Source organism: Aptenodytes patagonicus, chromosome 7, assembly GCF_965638725.1.
Source record: "Aptenodytes patagonicus chromosome 7, bAptPat1.pri.cur, whole genome shotgun sequence".
NCBI classification, from domain to species: Eukaryota; Metazoa; Chordata; class Aves; order Sphenisciformes; family Spheniscidae; genus Aptenodytes; species Aptenodytes patagonicus.
The window spans coordinates 38,505,230-38,527,029 of NC_134955.1; the positions used below are offsets into that span (position 1 = coordinate 38,505,230).

Genomic DNA, 21,800 nt, shown 5'->3' on the forward strand with positions numbered 1-21,800 from the left:
TTTCTTTTTTTTATTTTCTTGTACTGAGATCAGTTAAATGCACTTTTGCAATAATTTAACAGCAATATTTCTCCAATGTTGCAAAATTAAAAAGTGGCTTAGGTTTATTTTTAAGACCTATTCTTAGTAATTACTGACTTTTAAAATACATAGCTTTAAACATTTAAGTGTAGTGTGAGCCCCATACCCTTCATTTTATTGAAAGAACAGATATTCTGAAAATCTAAGAGGGAAAAAGAAAGCATTCATTTGGCTAGTATTAAATTGTGGGTGGTCTTTTTACATAGTTTAACCATCATTAGCTGTTGAAGATACCAGCCTTAAAATGTTACCCTCATTAACTCACTTGCAGTGTTGCGTTAATTATTTTTATATCATAGTCAGAAGAAAAGTTGAAATAAAAATATCCTAAAATTAAAAAAACACAAAAGAAAAAAAACAACTAAGATACTTACGGATGGTTTGTTCTTTTTCCTGTAGAAATCTTTCTAACACAATACGAGCCATTAATGATGGGGCAAAGTCCACCTTACCTCAACAAAAATAAAAAGAGAATTTCAGGAGGTAAATGCATTTAGACGCACATTTGTCAGCACTGTAATCTCCTTGTAGATTAAAAATAAAGAGCAAAAAGAGATGAAACAGTAGCTTTTCCCAATTATTAAGCTCAACTACTTGAACCAAATGTGTAACAGCAATCCACAGTGGAATTGGATTGCGGAATCCAGCGGAAAACCAAATAAAGTAGATAACATATATTACTGGTTATTATGTTTGTACATTTTGCATTTGAACCACTCTTTGTAAAAGATGACAGTAAAATGCCTTTTGTAAGGTTACTTGCCAAGGAAAAGAAGTGGTGATCCTTGGCTGTGAATACTCACTGTATGTGGCACCTGTCAAGTGATACCACATATCCTTAATATCAACATCTCCAGCAGATGTGTTGGGCTTGGTCAAAATTTCTTTAGAGTTTTTGTTTTCCTTTTTAACAAAGCTATTCCTCCATTTCAATAGTTTTTATATGTATGGAAATGTATGGTGTAGTTCCACCTGAAATTACAATAGCTTTTTAGATACCATTATAATATTCCTTTAGTGAATCTTTTAACTATGAGACAGTAAACCTTGCTCACACATTGTCACAGTGAATTTTTCTTGACATGTTTTCAAGTTCAATATTAATACAAAAATTTTATCTTGATTTAGTAACTAGACAAAAAAAGGTGGCTTCATTTGTGCATAAATTTTTTTCCAAATATGTATGTACTTGGATGCCCTTAAATTCCCCAAGTAGAGAGAAATGCTTTCCACGGAGCTGCTTATTTCCAGTAACCCACATCAGAGCTGACACATGAAAAATGGTGAAATTACTGAAGGTAGTCCAGCCTGAATAAGGACTACCTTATTAGTTCAGGTACTTGCATCTCCCTAATTTTCATATTAATCATGTGTCCATCTTTCTTTGAAATAGGGCCATCATGTTTCATGTCAGAATTTAGCATGTAAGTAAAATTCATAGTGCTTCAAATCTCACTTGAAAATATTTGTATGAAGAGAACAGTGACTTATTTTATTATTCCTATCTAACAAAAATGAGATATATTTTAGTCCTTTTGCACTACATATACAATACGAAGAAGCTGGCAAATAAAATTAAAAAAAAAAAAAGTAGTTTCCCAAACCCTCAAAAAAACAAACCCAAAAGATAATAATATGGAGCTTTTCCTATTTAACAGAGCTGCTACACACTATAATGCACCTATGTTATATATTTCTCATCAATTTTTACAGTTTCCACTGATTAAATATATATTGACTCATAAAGTATTACCATTACATCAATTGTCAGCAGATGCAAGAGTATGTCATTTAAATATTAACTATCATATAAAAATGGCAGCTTGATTGTTTGGAAGCAGTAATCTGGTGCTGGTTATTGCCATATTTCCCTAATGCATTAGGCAGCAGTCACAAAATGCATTGCCTTTCTTATATACCTGCTACTACAAAATCAGAAGCAAATAAGTTCTTTGTGTATCTTCCCTTTCCTTAGATTTAATTTTTATTTATTTCTGAACTGCAGATATCTTTGATCTGAATTGCAAAAATGCATTAGTATAATATAAGCAAAGATATGCTCACTAGAGTCAGAAATTATATGCATCATCTCTAAATCAATGGGAAAAAATATACAAAGAACCAGTAACAGATATATTACTTCGTGCTTGAAATATTTTTATGACAGTTCCCATATAATATGGGTGTGATATATCACGAATCGGGTTGTTTTCCTAAATTCTTAACAGGATTGTACTTATTTATGTAAAGTACATTCTATTCTCAGTACTTTAAGACTTGTCTTTTCCAGAAACGGTAAGAAGCTACACATTACCACTAATATGAAATAAGTCCTTTATTCTATGCTAACTGTATGATCAGGATATGTGGACACTTCACAGACCATTAAAACCTTCTAGTAATTGATAGGTAATCGCTCATTTGCTGGCTGCAGCAATGTACATGAGAGAGAAACCATCCTTTCTTACTAATGTAACATGTAGAACTTGCTGCTAATGTTTGTAGTGCCATATAATTTTTAATGCAAACACTCATTTTCTGCCTCCTTCTTACATTTTGTATTAAAATGCAACAAAAACCAGCATACATTTCATTCTATCCCTTTGAGCGCTGCATAAGCAGTTCCAAGGAGTATCAGCTATTGTATTGTTATTATTATTGTAAATAAATATTTTAGAGTTTAAGGGGTAGATATTTCATCAATTTTTTTTCTAGGAGGCTCACTGCCACTCTTTCAAACTTTTTACATCTCCTTTAAGGTAGTGCTTTAGATAGCAGTTTTTAATGCAAATAACACCTTGCATCCTAAGGCAGATTCATATTCTAGTTAATAAACGGCACCAATAATTTTGTCAAGACTTTAATGGCAACCGCACTGAACTTTTCATATACCAGCTTTTCTAGGAAATGGCTATACTGAGGAATTTATTCTGCTTAATTGCTTTATATTAAGCAGTTCTCATTAGCCATCCTCTAATCCATATGAGCAGAAATAAACGGAGTCAGGAAAATGAACTGTTTTCACCCTTCCTATTATTAAAAAAAAAATCTTAGATGGGTTTTGTTATTAAAAACAAGGAATCAAACATAAGTAAAAATTATGCAACTCCATTTAATCAATGTGGGAATTTTTAGTAAGTTTGTGCGTTAGAGACCTATGGTCTGCCTGAAATTTCCTGCAAAATACAAATTTGGAGTTTCTTACACATTCGCCTTGAAGTTAAGAGACTAATTACATTAACTGATTTATTAATAAATGGGGCTTTTTGTCTAATTATTGTAAGTACTAACAGACTGGGGAACCATTTTAAATGTCTAATGTGCCTTGAAACCATTTTTTTTAGGTTAATTACATTTCTCACTAAAGTCACTACAGATATGCCCCTCAGGTTTTACACTGGAAGATTAAAGAAAAAAGTAAAGATGATTACCTCATTGGCCAGCTCCAGTAATACAGGGGCAGCTGCATTTTTCATCACCCCGTTTAGGTACCTAGACAAGACAAAGCCAGGTAATTCTGCAGTGGCAAGAAAAGGCCAGTTTATACATGTCAGTATCCCTTGTGAATCTCTTTCATTTGGGGGAAAATACCTCAGTACAGAGTATTTAATGGGATATCTTTTAAGAAATAAGTATTTTAAAGAATCACTAACTCTCCAGGGTTGTTTCCTATTCATCTGCAAGATAGATCAATCTCAATTAAGTCACTGGTAAAAAACACAATAAATCAAGAAATTAAAAAAAATTTTGGCTTAATGACATACAAATAAATTATACCTGTACTACTTAAAGATGCATCACAGACAAATAAACCTCTATTATTCACAGCAAAGATTTTGGGTTCCACATGACCTTCAACTATGATGGCGCACTGTATATCTTACTCAATTCACTACTATGCATAAAACCATAAATTCTTAAATTTAGTCCAGATTTTATCAACTGGGCAGTAGTTTAAACACTAAACTTACTTTAGTGAAATCAGATTCTAACAATCAAATTAATATCCTAAAGAGAAAATAAAAGAAGAAATATTTAGGATCCAATAAAGGGCAATAGAAAGTCCTTGTCCTGTCAATGGCAAAGGCTTAACATTTCTGGTTAAGAGCATTAGACCAATATGGATACACAAGTGATGTTTCTGATCACCGCATCCCACAATATCGCCTTCCTCACCTCTGTTACTTTCACTGTTTGATGTTTACATTTCAATAATGCCTAAAACCTGTTCTCAGGAGTTGATGGGAAGAAACTGTATTATTGGAAGATACTATGTGCTTTGCAGTCATGTGGAAAAGAACAATAGTTACCAACATTTGAACCTGCTCATTTATCCTATCTGTATTCGTATAGCACATCATTACTGACATCATTAGAAGGCCACAGCATTTCCAGCTCTATCATTATCTATCCATCAGAAGCCACTCTTCTGCTCATTAGTTACAGACATTAAAATTCTTTATCATTTTACCTTTCTGTGGAATGGGTGTAACACCTTTACATAAACCTCTTCACAGATGATTAGAGGGCTTTTTGTTTGCAAGTTATTCTGAGGCTTAATGAATAAAGGAAATGATAAAAGCTTTTTGCTGTAACCTATTTCAATTCCACATAAAAAAACCACAAAACAAGATGCCTTGTTTATAGTTAAACATTGAAAATTTGTAACAGAAGGAAAAAAGGAGAGATCATAAACAAAATACCTAACCAGGAAGATTTACTTGAGATTACTGTTCTAAAACGTGCATCTAGTTGATCGAACAGAACAGCAAAGCTACAGCTGACAATGGAGTAATTTTCTGTTGGGTATTTCTAATGCTACTGGCAATTCCATTATGGACTAACAGGTCTCACATGTTGATGGCAATACTGTTCTGAAAAGCTTGCTGATCCTTCTCATAATTTGTCTTTGTGTTTGCCTAAATTTAAGACTAGTAAGTCTCAGCAGAGCAGCAGAAACTACTCCACTCAACTGTACTTCTACTTGCTCGCAACAGGGACCACTGGAAATGACTACCTTCAAACACTGGTAGTTTCTGACCTAGGAAAGCAATAGGAGACAATTATTTGCTTGTATGTGGGTGGGAATAGGAAGGAGCATACCACACAGACTGGGGCTTACAGTGTAAGATGGATGCTACAAAAGAGTAGAGGAGAAGACGTGTTTGTCATGTTTACGCTTGAAGCATTTCAAACTGGCTTCTGACTCAAGTAGTCTGCCCCTGTAGCTTACGAAACATACTACACAGTAAATCTACTAAAACAGGATTGAGATGAGTTTTCTAACTATTAACCAGAACATCTCTGATTTTAAAACACGTGCATTTTATTCGTCCATGTTAATACATTTGCAATATGAAATACCCAGAAACAGCATGAAGAATGATTTTCCCTACCACCACCATATAACTAATGCATTATGCATGAAGTTATGTACTGCTATCATACTTCAGACAGTACAGAAGGGGACAGGAGACCAAATCCACCTACCTAATGTGAGCCAAACTTAATCATACCTACAACCTTACTGACACCAATACAACTGCTGCTTTGCATACAGCAGAATTTGGTCCCATGTTTCAGGTTTAAGTTGTTGGAACTAGTAACACAATCATCATAAAAATGATTGAAATTATTTACATGTGTTCTAAGAAAAGGGTTATTTACACAGCAGTTACAATTAGCATAGGGTACTTCACTGAAACTGTGCTAGTGAAAAGTAATTAAAAATAGTATTGTATATACATGGTTATTAACACAACAAAATTTTAAGCCAATATTCTTCCTAAACAAGAATCAACACTAGGAAAAGTGCAATGTGATCCAGTACAATTTTTTACAGAACAATACAACTACTAAGAAAAGAAAATCAAACCCCCAAAACAGCACAATTCACACTAGACGTTCTAAACCAGCGTCTGATATAATCAGGCTGTGCTTAGGTTTTTAATATATGACTCTGTGGAAGTACAGTTAATTGTTTACAAATAAAGGCTTTTTGTTTATTTTCCTGATTCATACAGATTAATATTAAGCATAAATATCACTTGCCATGCAAGCTCCTCAGATATGTCAGTCTACAAAGTAATATTTTAATCGGGTATCTTTACCAGTTACCAGTATGCCCCAATTATGTCATCGCAGTATTTTTAGTAAAGCCTATAGAAGTAACAGACAAACTATAAGGCGTAGCAAATACAATTTATTAGCTTAAGATGCAAACAATTGTGAAATACTGTAAAATGACATAAAGGTTTTTAGCCTCCCTTAACAGCTATTTCTGACACTTCTGTTGATAAAACAGGAGTGATCTAAAAATTAGTGCTTTAACTGCCAATACATGAATTTAATATGTAACTTTTTGTAACGTAACACAAATGTTGTTTTAAAAGTACAAGCAACTGTAAAAGAACAAGCTCACTTGCTGTAAGGAAGTTATCATCAATATTAGTCTCGACACAGAAATCCTGTCATTACAAACTATAGGCAATATATAAAATGCTATCACATATACTGTAAAAAATATTTGCTTATCCTGACTTAGAGCCAAGGAAGTAAACCCTTTCTTAATTAGACTGATCAAAAGCTGAAAAATTTCTGCATTTTCACTGAAAAACATTTTTAGGTGAACCGTTCTGTACTCATCCCAAATTTTTAATTTATTTTTAAGCAAATTAGCTTCATAAGCTAATAAGCTAATTTACTTATTATTGCCTTAACAATTAATAGTTATGATGATACTCTTAACCGGGATGGGGAGGTCATACCTTTGGTAGTAAGTTTCAATAGCTTCAGCAGTGTGATGCTTGGCGTGTGTTCTTTTGATTTGTTTCTAGAAAATGAAAAAACAAACAAAGAGTCTTACAAATGTGTCATAGATCAAAACACAGAAATCACGACTGCCCAAACACAGGTTCCTTGGCTACACTTTGATATATAAACTGAACTATGTTTTTAGATTCTGTACAGAAATGACATTCAATCTACCTATTGAATTGAACGTCTTCAGACTGTACTGCAATGTACCATATATGTAAAAGCCAATAAGGTCACAATAATTGAATCTAAATAAGTTTACTGAAGGCTGCAGAGGGCAAAGAAAAACTTGTTCTCTCTTTCAACCTTTGTATTAATTTTCCCTCAATTCAATTCCATCTAAGTCTGGTGCACTCTAGTTTTACAATTCAATTGGCATTTTTAACCAGGAAGAACATTGCTTAAAAACAACTTATTTGAAAAACTACAAAAAGTAATTCCATAGAGACTTGCCACTTGACTGACACCTGTCATCTCATGATAAATGACTCCATTTTCTGCCTCTCTTGCCTTCTGCCACTCCGGCAATGGTCATTTATCATCATCTCTGTCAGCAATGGAAAGCAGCACTGACAGTGCAAGTCAGCAAACATTTAGCACATGGAACCACGCAACACAGGGAAATTATTATTGTCAGAATAATAATGGTTTAGCATAATTTATTACAGGTCCACCAAATAAGCAAAGGCTAGATGTTATTAGACAGATGGATGGGTAGGCTTGGCAGCCATCCACTGAGACTCAGGCGGTGCTTGATGTGGAAAAGGGAACATCCTCCAAACCAATCAGAAAGCTGGCAGTTCAATTACAAAGAAATAAAGGGACATTCATCATTCAATTAGGCACCTGTCAACCCTCACAAAGGAGAAAACTTCTAACCTGGTACTCCTGGGAGAAGATGCTCAGCAGAGTGGACTGCGATTGACTGGAACAAATAAAAGAAGGACAAAGTTAATTACTGGAGTGCACCGCAAAGAAACAAAAGAGAAGGGAGCTTCAAAGGTAGGCCTGCTGCCCTGTAATCTAACAGAACATGAAAACAAGTGTGGAAAAGTTGTTCCAGATGAACACCTCAGACAAAGGCTTCCTGCTGCTAGGTCAAGGAGAGAGCGTACGAGGGAGGGGAGGAAAATATAGCAAGAGTTTCAAAGCAAACGAGCGTATTGTTTGGGTGATTCCTTTTTCAGCTTCAGAACCTACAAAGTCCTATCAGGAGCAGGTAGCTGAGTTAAAAGGGAACAAGCAAAAAGGAAAACAAAGCAAAATTTCCATTAATAATTGATGGAGTTAAATTCCATCAGCAGTTGGGAACATGCTGCTTGTTCACTGGCAACATATTGAAATTCATTTTGTTAGCAGCAAGGGAACCTCTTCAGTAGCTGTCTCATATTCAGGTTAAAAACTTCCCCCTCTGTCAGAAGTAGCATATGGGACCACTGGAACATTCCCACTGAAACTGATGTGCTTTGAAAATAGAAACTTTCACAGCAGGAAGCCGAGATTCCCTGGAGTCGGTCATTTCCAAAAGCTGCCATAAGCTTCATTCATCTAAGGCTCCACTCAATGTCAAACACCTGGCAATGAAGCAACCTGGAAAGCATTCTTCCCAAGTGGGAATTTTTCTCTCTGAATTGTTAACATTTAGAAATGGGACAGGATTTTTTTGCCCTCTGAAAGGCAATCAATACCACACCGCTACTGTTTTCAATTGTCCTCTGTGGATATATCTACCTCATCACATCCTGAATACAATTAATTACTCCTGATATATTTTCCTACTACATGCAACTTGCACAAATTATTGTCTCAATAAATCGAGTTTTATGGTACAGCAAAGCATTATGAATAATTAATATTTTTCCTTTTGTGAACTTACCTACTAAGGCATAGCATAGGTAGTTCAAAGATTCAGCAATGTCTAAAGTCTTGCTCTTCTGCCAGATTTCTTGTATGTGAATTTAACACCTGTATCACATCATATGTACATTAAATGTAAATGTTCTCTCCATACATAAAATGGCCCTTCTCCTTGCAATTTCCACACCTCAGAAATACTAATTTAAGATAAGGAAGTCTTACTCCCATTTTCAAAAGGGAAAACTGAGGCACAGAATGACTAAATAGCTTGTTCGGGTTTAAACAGACAGTATGTCTACACAGCACAATATAAAATGTTACCTCTAAACCAACCAGTCGAAGCATTAGCAACAAAGCAAGTAGATTGACACAGTGCTATATAAAGAGCTTACTGGTTTGTTTTATCCATACCTGTGCTTCCAGCATCTTTGCCATAACACGGTATTTTGGGCTTGTCTGCCCAGCGCAACATCTGTGTGACAGCAGTAAGCTGAGCCTTGATCTCCGGTATTTTACACATGAGAATGTTTACCCTGAGTACTCACTGACTGAATGTTAAAACTGTAGAAAAATGATAGCAACATAAACCGACTAATATACAGATTTATGAAATGAATGGATTACAGAAAAATAAATTACAATATAGTCAAGAATTTAAATATTCTTAAATATATATCAATTGACACAGAGACCAGGAGATATGTACCACAATGCCTCCCCAAAATGTGCACCATCTAATTATGGCAACCTTCAACATGCACATGTAATCATTAGAAGGTGAACAAAGGAAAGAAATTAAGATTATACACTTACACAGGCTATGTACATATGCAAAGTTAAGGTATTTCAAGTTGATTTATTTAAAAAAAAAACCTGCAGGATATAAATAAGTTGGATACATATGGCCCCCTAATGGCTCTCCACGTAACTATTATTATCTGGGAGATTTACACGGTCATAATGGTAAAACTGAATTTAGAGAAAAGATATGTAAAAAACCAAACCAAAACAGGACAGCATTTAACTGGATTTCTGGTTTGACTTCTCTCCCACTGACATACCAATTTTTGTATTTTTAGGCTATTCCCAGTATGATTACTGTACTTATTGTACCATTATCCTATTATACCCACCGACATATCAAAAAGAATTAAGACCATATCCCTTTTTTCACACTCCTGACTTGTGTCCATTTTATTTGTTCCCTTGGAGTCCTTGGATTTTGCCCTTCTACTTCAGTTTAGTCCGACACTCCTCTCCTGTGCTTCCAACTGTTCAGATCATTTAGGACTTACCACGAACACTAAAAAATTCGGTCCAATAACTGAACAAGTTGGATATATACTGGACTGCAGTACAAAAACATTATGACTGTGACAAAGAGAATTATTTCAATAATACCATTCAAAGAATGTCAAGCCTTACTACTAGAAGATCTTTCCCCTTCCCCAGGAGAAGTGGATTTATATCTTCACATGGCTGCTTCTGTGTTTCTTCTGGTTAACGCAGTTCTCCTCTTAAACACTGAAAGCACTTATCTGCCACTCAGTGTTTCCTTGCCACAATTCCATTGCCACAACTTCCTGGCAAAATGAAATAGCTCCTCAAAACACGGCTGGAGCATCTATTGCAAGATGCCATTGACAGAAAACTGAGACATCATGGTTTCGGAAAGTGCTGAAAAAGACAGTACTGTGTATTTGGAGAGGGGACAGAAGTCATGAACATGCATTTGCATTGCCAGACAGCACAATCACAACTGCTGATACTGACAGCAGGGATACTGCCATGTAAGTTATCATTACTTCTACAGGAGCAGCCAAATTCCTAGGGCTCCATCCGTCCTCTGATGCTCCTATACAGGATTTCAAAGCAGCAAACGAGCAGACAAATTAATATAGCTGAGATATCCTGGAAAACAAACATAACACCAAAAATATCTTTTATTCAAAATAACATTTCTGTGCTGCAATATTGCCTCTTACGGAATAAGCTTTCTAGTAAGCCTCATGGCTTACTGGAAGGCTACGGATATAGACATGTTCGTGTTGAGCAAGCTCTTTTGTCGAGAATCAACTGTAGAGCCAAAGTAGATCTGCTGATTTTCTGAAAAAAACAAATGAAAACCCCCAAACTCATAATTCCGAGTACTACCTAGTTTAAATAATTAATAAATTAACTTGTTATCCATCTTGTAGAACTAAATTTTTTTCCCAGGAAAACAAGCAAACTTTCCTCTTAAGTTCTGTAGCAGCCACTTCCATGGAAACATTTTCTTCTGCAATTCCAGATGGTAATGGATCTAACTCCCAGAGCTCTGTTCAAAGCAACCAGCCTCGCTCTTCAAATATCCTCTTTTTCTTGTACATCAGCATCCATAATGAACCAATTTACCTTTTGTTACTCTGTGTTGATGTCGGTGGCATACTTCCATCTGAATGCCTAATGCACTTTGTGCTCGTCAATATATAACCAGATTTAGGCAGAAAACCATGAAATCTAAAATCTGCTACAAAATGCCCACTTTTTTTAAAGAAAAAAACTTTTATTTTTTTTAAAATGAAATGTCATTTCTAGGTTCCAAATGACATAGAGATACAAAAATTTTCGTATCATAAAAAAAAAAGTATTACAGATATCAAAGTCCATCCACATTTAGAATGGGATGCCCAAGTCAGACCAGAACAAGAGATAAGAGAAATTAATTCTAAGAACTTAGAGATCGGACAAGCTAAAAAGACAACTGCAAGTGTGGTGCTCGAAAAAGACTATGCCTTTCGGTCATTTAATATGTAAGGGTAAAATTTAGACCATTCTCTTCTAATGAATCCCAGAATTTGGTAGAGGAGGAATGCTATCATCCCTGGAGAGTATTTCAGAAATGTTTTGTTTTGCACTGAGTATTCATATACAAACTAGTAACAGATAATATGCTGATGTGGATCAGTGCTTTGTAACTAGAGTTGATATAAAACTCTGGCCAGGAAGCAGCTAGTAAGGACAAAAAGAATTTAATTGGATCAGATCATCTTCTCAACAAAGCAGGCTTGCAGATCTACCCAAGATTTGGGGTGCTGTCCAACTTAATATTTGCTATTTACTACAGCCTCACCAGGAGAAAATCCAAACATGACAACTTCTGCAAATATTATATTATCAGCCCTTGCAAATAATTAATTTTTTAGGGATAAGATAAAAGTTACACTTTTCTACTTTATTTTCCAAGATTACTGAAAACATTAAATTTTAGATACAAAACCAAGTTCCACTCGCTTCATCTATTCCTTTTAAAATGAGTTTCCTTTCCCTCATCTTTAACTCCACACTTTTTGCCTAAAATGTAAAGCTGAATTTTTAGTCTATTTCAGGTATTTTACCATGGAACAAAGGAAGAGCATCTAGAGAGATCTGTACAAAAAAAACCCCAAAAAACAAGAGTAAATACGAACTGCAGTATTTAATCCAGTAACTATTCACACAAGTGGAGGCAAGCAGGGGGAAAGCAAAGTCCATCATGAGACAAATATATATTTTATATACATATAGAACAGCCTTGATTTTTTTTTAAACAAATGAAATCTACAAAGAACATTGCTTCATTGCTTCCCTTTCACAAAATGGAACATTCCACCTTGTTAACACAATAAATATATTGGTTAAAAAACTGAGTGTGGGGGCAGGAGCTGTGTTTCCAAAATTCAGAAGCTGTTATGTGTGAAATCCCAAAGCAGCAGTGTCAAACCTTCTCTTGGAAGTGCATACAACACTGCACTTAGCTATTGTAGGAATTCAGGTAAGGAGAGAAATTGTTTCTTTCCTTCCATGGTCTCCAGCATGAGTATGTAGTGCTAGTCATATCCCTTCATGAAATGTTCTGAAGCAGACAGCAAGAGTCTCTCATTTCTAGTAACTGGAAAAGAACTTTCCCTTTCCATGTATCATAAGTTTTTAAATATTTTTACTAATGCAATATTGAGGTTTAAAACATACAACTTAGGGCTAGAATTGCGTGGTGCTGCCATGCTGGATTAAGGATCTATGTGAGGAAAGAAATATATATATTTAACGAATTTGAATGACTGGGGGTGAAAGGGGAATCCTCCTCACAGCTATCCTGAAATTCCAGAATGTGTGCCTAAAATACATTTTTCCTGTTACATTATCAAAGACATGAAAGAAACCCAAACAGCCTTTCAATTCTCATCTTCTGTACTGCAAACGCTTTGGAACAGGGACTCCTAAAGAAAGCAATGTTTCTATACTGCTTATCACATGCTAACCAGTCTGCTCTTATTTCTAAAACCTCTGTCAATAATGGATTTCACATAGATCTAGCAGCATCGGTTCAAATGTGTACATGCACAGATGCATGAAGCCTCCATGGCTTCCCAGAACTGCAGGATGTAGGCTAACAAGCACCATGGTTATACCTGTAAATCAACTAAAGCCAGTCTGATAGTGAACTTCCCACCTGAGAGGAGGTGACAACTAGTGGATTCTCAGAATTTCTTCTACTTGTCAGGATTGTCAGGGCAGGAAAAAGGCTTCTTTGCAGTCTGAATGGTTCCACATGAGGATCCAGGAAGGCTCAGAAATAACAAAGGCCTACCAAAGCTCGAGAACCGCTAGGCTTATATGCATCCAAGCACTGAAGAATATGGAATGAGGGAGGGACACTCACTGACCTCTAGAATAGTTATGGCTTTAACCTCTCTTCACTGCAGCTTTTAATATTAAATTCTTTCCTAAAGTTTTAATATACTTGCAGCCACTTCTCTGAATGAACATTCTCAAAAAGCAGATTATTGTCTCTGTACACATTTGTACTTTATCATTCACAAATCTAACATTGATTTATCGGAAGTCAGTGAATTACCAATTTAAGCTAAATCAATATACGTGTCTATATATATAAGCGTGTGTGTGCGCGCGCGTGTCAATGTATGTGTTTAAATCAATATATGAGTTTGAATTGGAGTAACTAAGTGACATCAAAGTACTTAAGTCTTCAGTTACAACATGGTAACTTCTGTAAAGTGGCTATCTTCCAATGTTACAGCTTTCCAGCTACACCAGTTCAAGTCTGGGACACAAAACCAGTTTTATTATCTCTGCATAAGAAGCCTTCCATACAATGAAACATTATCAGTAGCTACTACTTTGGGAACAACAAAGCCAATACAGTGCTGTTGGGGAAATACTCCCATTACAAATATATTAATACTATAAAAATTCAATAAATATATATCTATGACAAGAAGTACCCGCTGATATGCTCATTTCAGACTTAGTACCATCACATTTAAAATCAAGATAAAATTCAAGCTCATCTGGAGATCTATAGCACTAATCAATTTTGAAATTCTCCGATATCCAGTTCAATAAACTGTACAACAGCTCAACTCAAAAGGTTTACTTACTAAAAAGAATCACTTACTAAAAATTGTCTTTGCATCAAAGTCGATTTCATACCTTTGGTAGGATCAAAAGTAAAAACCAAAAGTAAAGAGTCCAAGGAAAAAGACATCCTGCATTGCAGGCTTACACTATCCATGATCATAAAAAGGTTAAACACAGGCATGTGCATACAACTTTCCTGCCTATAGCCAGGTTTATGAGAATAACTGTATGACAAAGCTCCGAGAAGGCTACTTGAGAAGAGTCATCACTTCTATGACCTTGACACTGGTTGGTCCCACAACTTCTATACAATTTAGTGATGTGCGAGAACAGATGATGGTGCAATATATAGAAATGGCAGCATTTAAAATTCATAGTAGCATAAGGCCATTACTTTTCCCACTGGGCCACTTGAACTTTAATAATGTCTGACCTAGTTGGCCAATAAGTTCTAGCAGCAGACAGAGGAAAATTGCCAGTATTAGATACTGTTTGAATGATTTTTCATTTAGAAAGACTTAGAAGTTCCTTTAAGAACAGGGCACCAATTCTTCCTGTAGACACCTCATTTTTTGGTGTCTGTTGTTAACGGCCAATATATTTTAAAACAACTGCAGACTATGAACAATCTGTATCAGACATGAAAAAAATAAAATGCAGAGGTAAATACAAATTATCAATACAAATTATCAATACAGGCAATGATCAAAAAATAATGCTAGCTCTTCACAGAGGTAAATTCCACCTTCTTTCACCCACACCACAAAAATCTAACTATCAACAGCAGTAATACAAGTATAACTCAAAGTATGCCATATTCAAATGATTACAAAGTATTTCTGATCAAACCCCAAAATGAAAAGAGAATTCAGAATAAAGATGCAGTTTTTCCATTCACATATATATGCTTATGATGAGAACAGCAACATTGTGCTTTAACAGTGGATAAACATTGGCAGATATTATGGCTAAAAATGGAACTCTGAAAACACAGGAACAGAAGAGTGGTATTTCCAAATGAAAAGAAACTACTTTTTGGTCTTATTATCTTAGTAAGCAAGTACAGAAAATAGATAGTAATTTGCCCAAGATATTGTTCTGATATTTTTTCTTTCCAGAGTTAAACAGCACAGTGCTTGTTGCATCAATGTTTGAAACCTACTTAAATGCCAAACCCACACAGAGACCTTTGTAAGTAAATACTCTTTCACTAATGTTTCAAGTAAAGTCTCTTCCATAAAACACCAAACTATTTTGTAAGGTTCAATTTTCAAGCTGAAAAATATTTTCAGATGCAATACAGAACCAAAATATTTTCACAACGCAGGTTTAAAAAATATGTCAGTGCTAAAACATGACATTAAAACTCTCAAATATTCTGACATCAGGCTTCAATGACTACCGAATCTTTTCACCTTACACATACCAGAACTTCTCTGGTACCCTCTGATCATCTAGTCAGGGAGTCCATTGATAAAAGAAACTGATAGGAGTCAAATAGGGTTTGCCTCCCACATACACCTTGATAATCATAGTACTTGCCCTCCACATCTCCATCTCCTGGTATTCTCTAAAATTCTCCTTTTAACTCTACCAATAAAATTTCTCAGAAAATTAAATAAAAAAGCAAAGCTTGAGACTAACATAAGCAGATGATTTGCTATGTCCTTGTCCTCAACTATTCCAACTTACTTAGCAAGAAGAAAAGTTTCTTAATATCCAGGAAAATCTTAATATCCAGGAAAAAATCAGAGAACACATCCCAAAGCAGAGGCATAAAGCAGCATACCAGAGACTGAGAGAAAAAAGCAAAACCTCTGCAAATTCCTTGTTTGCACTTAACTGTACATCATCCACACTTTATTTCAATTTACTTCAGTTAAGATTATACAGAAAAAGTGTTTGCAAGTTTGAACTCTTAGTACCACAATCTAAATGTTGAACCATTAGACAAAAATACACAAAAGTTGTAGTTATTTGATGACAGTTGTGCAAAGAAAGATGATCCTAGGCTGCAATAGCAATGGACCTCAACAAGCAGTTAAAGCAAAGAAGCTACAATTTAAACCAGGGATTTATCCCTCAACTTTCCTATCTACCCTCTTGATAGGGCCACGGTCCATACATTGAAAAAACATTCACTTAGTAGGCTATTACTGGAAAGAAATACTCGATATCTTCATTTTGTGTTCATCTTCCTCATTTTGTTTGGATAACGCTATTGTGCTACTTCCCCTTCCCCCCAGGAAAAGAATTGGATTGTAGAATACCTTGTCAAGAGAAGTTTTTCAGACTCCAATCTTAAATTTCCTAATTGTGGAGAAAGGGGAAAATCATTCTACTTTATACTTTTTTTCTTCAAACCTATATAAACTAGATGTTTACATTTAATTTTAGAAAACTACTTTTATGAGTGAATGACAATTTGAAGCTAATTAGACTGTTCATTTTACATTAAAAAATTAGCCTGAATGTAAAAAGCATATCTGTGCCAATTTGAAATTAAATAAATCCCCAAACACCCTTAAACAATTTGCTCCTAAAAATATATAATCAAATTTAGAAAACTATAAATTATATTTAAATTTATTATTTACAAGCAATTAATTACGAAGACAGCCAGGTGGCTTTCATTACAGAAATTACTGTTAATGACACTTGCCTCATGCTGCTACTGTATTTAGCATTTGCATGCATCACATGTCAAGCACACACACTGTTGCATAGCTATCTCCAGGGTAAAAAGTGAACACCTTAAGTCAAAAAACCTTCCAGTAATCCAATCAAAACTGTTAACTCCTTAAACAAGTCAGGATCTTATTAATGTTTCCTATACAGGATATAATTTAAAGAATTTTAGCTCTATCAAACATGAATGATACAGAAAAGTAGTTTTAAGTAAATTCCAATTTTGGGAACGATACAGATTTTAGGCAAGAAATGAATCCATTTATAGCTAGTCCCCTTGAGATTTTTAGTCTTAAGCCCTAAACAGTGTTCATCATTTAAAAGTTTATAATTTTAAAGCTACTCGTCATTAGAAAACAAAAGAAAAAAAGAGAATAATTGTTGTCTATCTACCTAGCCAACAGTACAGTACTTTGCCTTGTATTTCTAAGTTGTTGTACCATACACGTAGATATTTACAAAGTCTACTTTCAGCCCCGGGGGTATAGCTTACTGTGCCACAGAGGGAATAAACTACTTTAATTCCACTACTTAGTTCCCATTGGAAAGATGGCAGAAACGCACTAAGAAGGAAACCCAGCTGTTCCTTTTTACTAGTGGTCTTCCGGCATTCTTTTTTAAAAAGCTGTCTACCTGCAACTGGCAGGCAATATGAAGGGAACACCTGACAAGAGGTGATCACAGTATTACATTATTCTATCCTAAAACTTCTCTAACCTTCTTTTCCACTCCTACCAACAGGATTTTCCTTTCCCTTCCTCCTCTTCCCAGAGGATTTATTTTTTGGTGTTTTTTGCACTGCTCTGAAATTCTGTACAATGACTATATGCTTTGCTTCCTGCAGTGCCACAGAAAAGGTTGGGTTTCCAGGAGAACTCTTATTCCGTGCACTAACTGAACAGAATCATCTCCAATGTAAACAGCCAATAGGTTCACCATGTAGCATCACCTTCATTAAGCACCAAAATTTGACCAGTCTTGGTAGAATGGGCCCGGAGGCCTTGGTAAATAAATGTGGAAGCCGAGGAAGAAGGAAAAATAGTTCAATATCAAACATTTGTTCTATGTTAAAATAAACTGAAGATGACCTCAACATGCATCAAGTCATATGGCATGACTCACTGACACTTCTTAAATTTCTGGGAGTTGTCAAAAACATAATAAAAATATACATTGCTGTCTTTACATTAAGCACATAAGGACTAGACTTTGCCAAACAAACAAACAAAAAAAATTCCATGCGAAGGGGGTAACTAAACTTCACTGGACTTCAGTGAAATTTGACTGTTAACATCCTTCAGGCAGCTTTCAAAAAGGCCTCACACAAAGCATCCCAACCCTATCATCCACATGAAGTCTTTATAGGTTATAGTAAAGCAGCAAAGGCCACAGAGCCTTTTTTTCCTTCAGATTATTTTTAATTTGTTCTTCACATTTAAATATCAGGTCTTTGTATGTTATCTAACTTCTAAGAGGGGCAAATTAGCAGAACTAGGACATCAGAAAACAGTGGAAATTGAGAAGGAGAAAAAATATTCTGAACTAGACTGTTTACATTTCTGCATGTTAGTCAGTAACTAACAACTTCTCTGACATATTCTTATAAAAGAGTGTGTATTCTTATAAAAGTCAAAGTCACCCCCTTCACTTTTAACTAAAGGGCATCTGAACATGTTTCCCAACCAAAACCAGGTATGTTGAGACCTAGTTTATAGAAACCAAAAGATTTAGAGGGAAGAAGGGGTAAGCCATAAATTAATACTGATTTGGGGTAGATGTCCTTTGTTTTCAAACTTCTCCTTTTAAGAACAAGTAAAAGTTTCTTCTATCAACTTTCATGTAGAAGTTATTTCTCCTTCCCCACAACAGTAAAGCTTTAAGGCCAAAAATGGAAAAAATGGCACGAACGCAATTTTTAGCACAGCAGATATGCAAATACTTTTTTCCCTCAGTATCCCAAAGTATTTTGTTAATGCACCACTTCCCACTAAACCAACCGCAAACAAATCTTTAACTTAAAGTTATGGCTGTTCATATGTAATCTGTTACCTGGATTAAAAAAAAAAAAGGCAGAAGGCCTCTCTAGCCACCTAATCACCATATCAATGACACATGCCACAACAGAGAAGCACTAGTTTATTTGATTGATCATGGTAGATAAACTCCAAATAACAGAGAAATTAACAAATGCTTGACATTTGCTCAACATCCATTATTCTGACACTGCTTTCAGGATTTCAAAGCCTGGGAGTATGCTTAATCAACATTCATATTCCCTAGTGAGCTACAGGCACCATATTGCGCCCCGCCTTAGTACTGATGAAAACTGCATATTGGCCATTTCCAAAATGTTCTGGGACTCCACACAGGGCCCCTTCTCTCCCTTGTTCCTGTTCTGCAGTTTTCTTTTAAACACTTCCAAGACAAAAGCATCTGCCAGTTTTTCTCTCTGGGGATGTATGCAAAATGAACTTAACAGTTTTAAGGCAGGAGAAACCCTCACATCTAAATTCATTCATAGGACAGAAAAGGGCCTAAGAGGCCTCTCTAGGGACAAAACCCTGCTGAAATTTTCCCCGACAACAGTGGGAGCTTTATAAAATCTAAGTCCAGACAATTTCCAATTCAAATGCCCAGCATAGCATGACCTTTGTCAGATCTATGAGCCCTAGATGCACCCACTATTTTTTTATTCTAACCAGCACAGACATTAGACAGGGCACTACTGCTAAGCAGGAGGTTGAATATTTGCATGCTCTTCTATTGTGAAAATGTAACAGTGACAGCACTGTGTCGAATTCTTTTCCCCCTAGAACTTTAACTCCATAGGAGAGGCATAGCTGACAGATGACTCTCCCAACATCTGTGTTATGTACACTGCACAGCTGAGGAACCTTGGATCACTGTCACAGCTTCTCGGAGATGACCTACACCTTTCTTATATCTACCCATGATCAAAAAAGTAAAATAAAAATTTGAAAACACTGTTTTTTTAAATGAAAAGTAAATATGGCAAGAAAGATTAACATAATTTAGTCATTAAGCTGTTCACATAGCAGCTCACCATATGTTGTATAAATGTCCTATACAAAATAATTTATCAGACCTGACAAGTTGCACATCATATTGTGTTATTTAATATGCTTACTAAAATTTCATGGATCAAGCACCACTTCTGAAAGCATACAGGAAGCCCTAGAAAATATTTCTTCATCTTCCATGATTTATTTTGATTACCTTTTACAGCTACATGATAAAGTGGAACTTGCAAAATTACGAGGTTAAGGTTTACACAGCTATTGCTTCATATACTAAAATATAACAAATGGCTCCATGTCTATATACCATTTTACTTGCATTTAATATTCAGAAGCACATTAAACTAAGCATGTTGCTTTCAACTGCATAATTTAATAATTTTAACCGGTTATTTCAGTAAACATCCGGATCCACTAATGCAAAGTTCCATTGAGAGAGAGATACAGATATATCTCCTTGATAAAGAAACTAAAGAGCTAAGAATTACAAAATAAACTAAAGCAAACAATTAACACATGATACATGTTGACCACCCCAAACTCGTCTACATAGAAATATATTAATTTCTACACAGTAGCTGAAACATTTGAATAATACTTTTAAATTACTGAGATTTAAAATGTTAGAATGGCAAGCATCTACACCCAGGTAAACGGACAAAATTCTCTATCTGGAAATCTCAAAACCACAAAAATAGTAATGTGTAAGAATGATTGCCTGTCACTGGCAAGGTCTGTGTCTAAACAGTAAATTAAAACAAAAAGTGTAAGCAGGAAGCTTGTGGATAATAGCTGCTGGGTAACCAATGGGATTTGTTTGGAAGAAACCCCTCCACACTTAGAGGACATACCAAACAGATAGATATGGCTAGAAAAATATTTAGACTGAAACCATGCATTTATTCCATAAAGGACCTTTTTCCTTTTTCTCTCTCAGACCACTGATGTCAAAGGAACACAATACAATTGAGATAAAAAATGTAGTCCGACTTCTCTTTTTGGTCAATAATTAAATTCTCCTGTTTCTAATAATAGGATAAAGGAAAACATATTCCTGTGTCAGATAACTCATTGCAATGAGGTCATTAAACACTGTATTTGGAACAGAACTTGCTTGGCCTATTGGAGTACCTGCCAACTGGTCAAAGCAAATCTTCCTTTTTAAGCTCTGTATGAACCAGAAATCTAGCTTATGAGTTATTTTTATCTTCTTATATTTTGTGTATCCAAGATAATGTGTTTGTCTAGGAAGACACATTGCTCAGCTGTGTTGAAAACTGAAGGACAGCTGCACCGACAACATGCATTTTATATTAATGCTGGAAATGGCTACTGTTCAATAGCCTTTTCATCTGTAGGAATCTACACTCACTCTCTGGCTATTAGTTATCATACTTCACACCAGTTGTAGCCTCATAATACACCTCTGCGTTCCACAGAAGTGCAATAAAGAACTGGATGTTACCAGTATCAATAGTGGACTGATAAGAAGTCCTGCCATCTCGTAGCCCACCACAAATGGAAAAAGAGATACACGGTGTCCTTATTGCTGTCTGGGTCCTCAATTAACAATGAGGAACTCCAAAAGACCCTTTATATTAATTCAGTCACAGAAGTGAGTATTACCTCTATTTTGGTCATATTTTTTATGCTGTCTTTGAAACAGCTTCAGACAGGCTGCGTTACGCAAGAGACTACCTTTGCTATCACATGGGTCTTACTCAAAGAAATATTTGACAACATTCTGCTTTCTATGGAAGAAGAATGTGTGCTATCTTAGAACATTTTTATTCAGTGTTGAAGCTTCTGGAGGTATCTGGGAATCAATGCTATCAAATGCTTCCAAGACCTTGCAGGCCTAGATACAGATATGCAAATAGAGGACATTCACCCAAACAATAAAGTCCTCTTCAGCACCAC

General features: G+C 35.4%; 1 protein-coding gene across 4 annotated transcripts in view; it reads right to left on the bottom strand.

The window, feature by feature from the left end:
• Positions 1-21,800, bottom strand: part of CDIN1 (CDAN1 interacting nuclease 1) — a 128,367-nt gene that overhangs the window by 94,288 nt on the left and 12,279 nt on the right. For 3 of the 4 annotated variants that reach the window (XR_012995912.1, XM_076344930.1, XM_076344929.1), the window contains exons 2-5: positions 7,777-7,822; positions 6,849-6,913; positions 3,513-3,573; positions 456-528 (exon numbers count right to left, since the gene is read on the bottom strand). Coding sequence is in view for 3 of the 4 variants with exons in the window: in XM_076344930.1 (XP_076201045.1) it covers positions 456-528; positions 3,513-3,573; positions 6,849-6,913; positions 7,777-7,822 (245 nt within the window). In the remaining variant the exon portion in view is untranslated. Of the gene's footprint in view, positions 1-455; positions 534-3,512; positions 3,574-6,848; positions 6,914-7,776; positions 7,823-21,800 lie in introns of those variants that run through there. The other variant, XM_076344931.1, reaches the window with a different exon arrangement.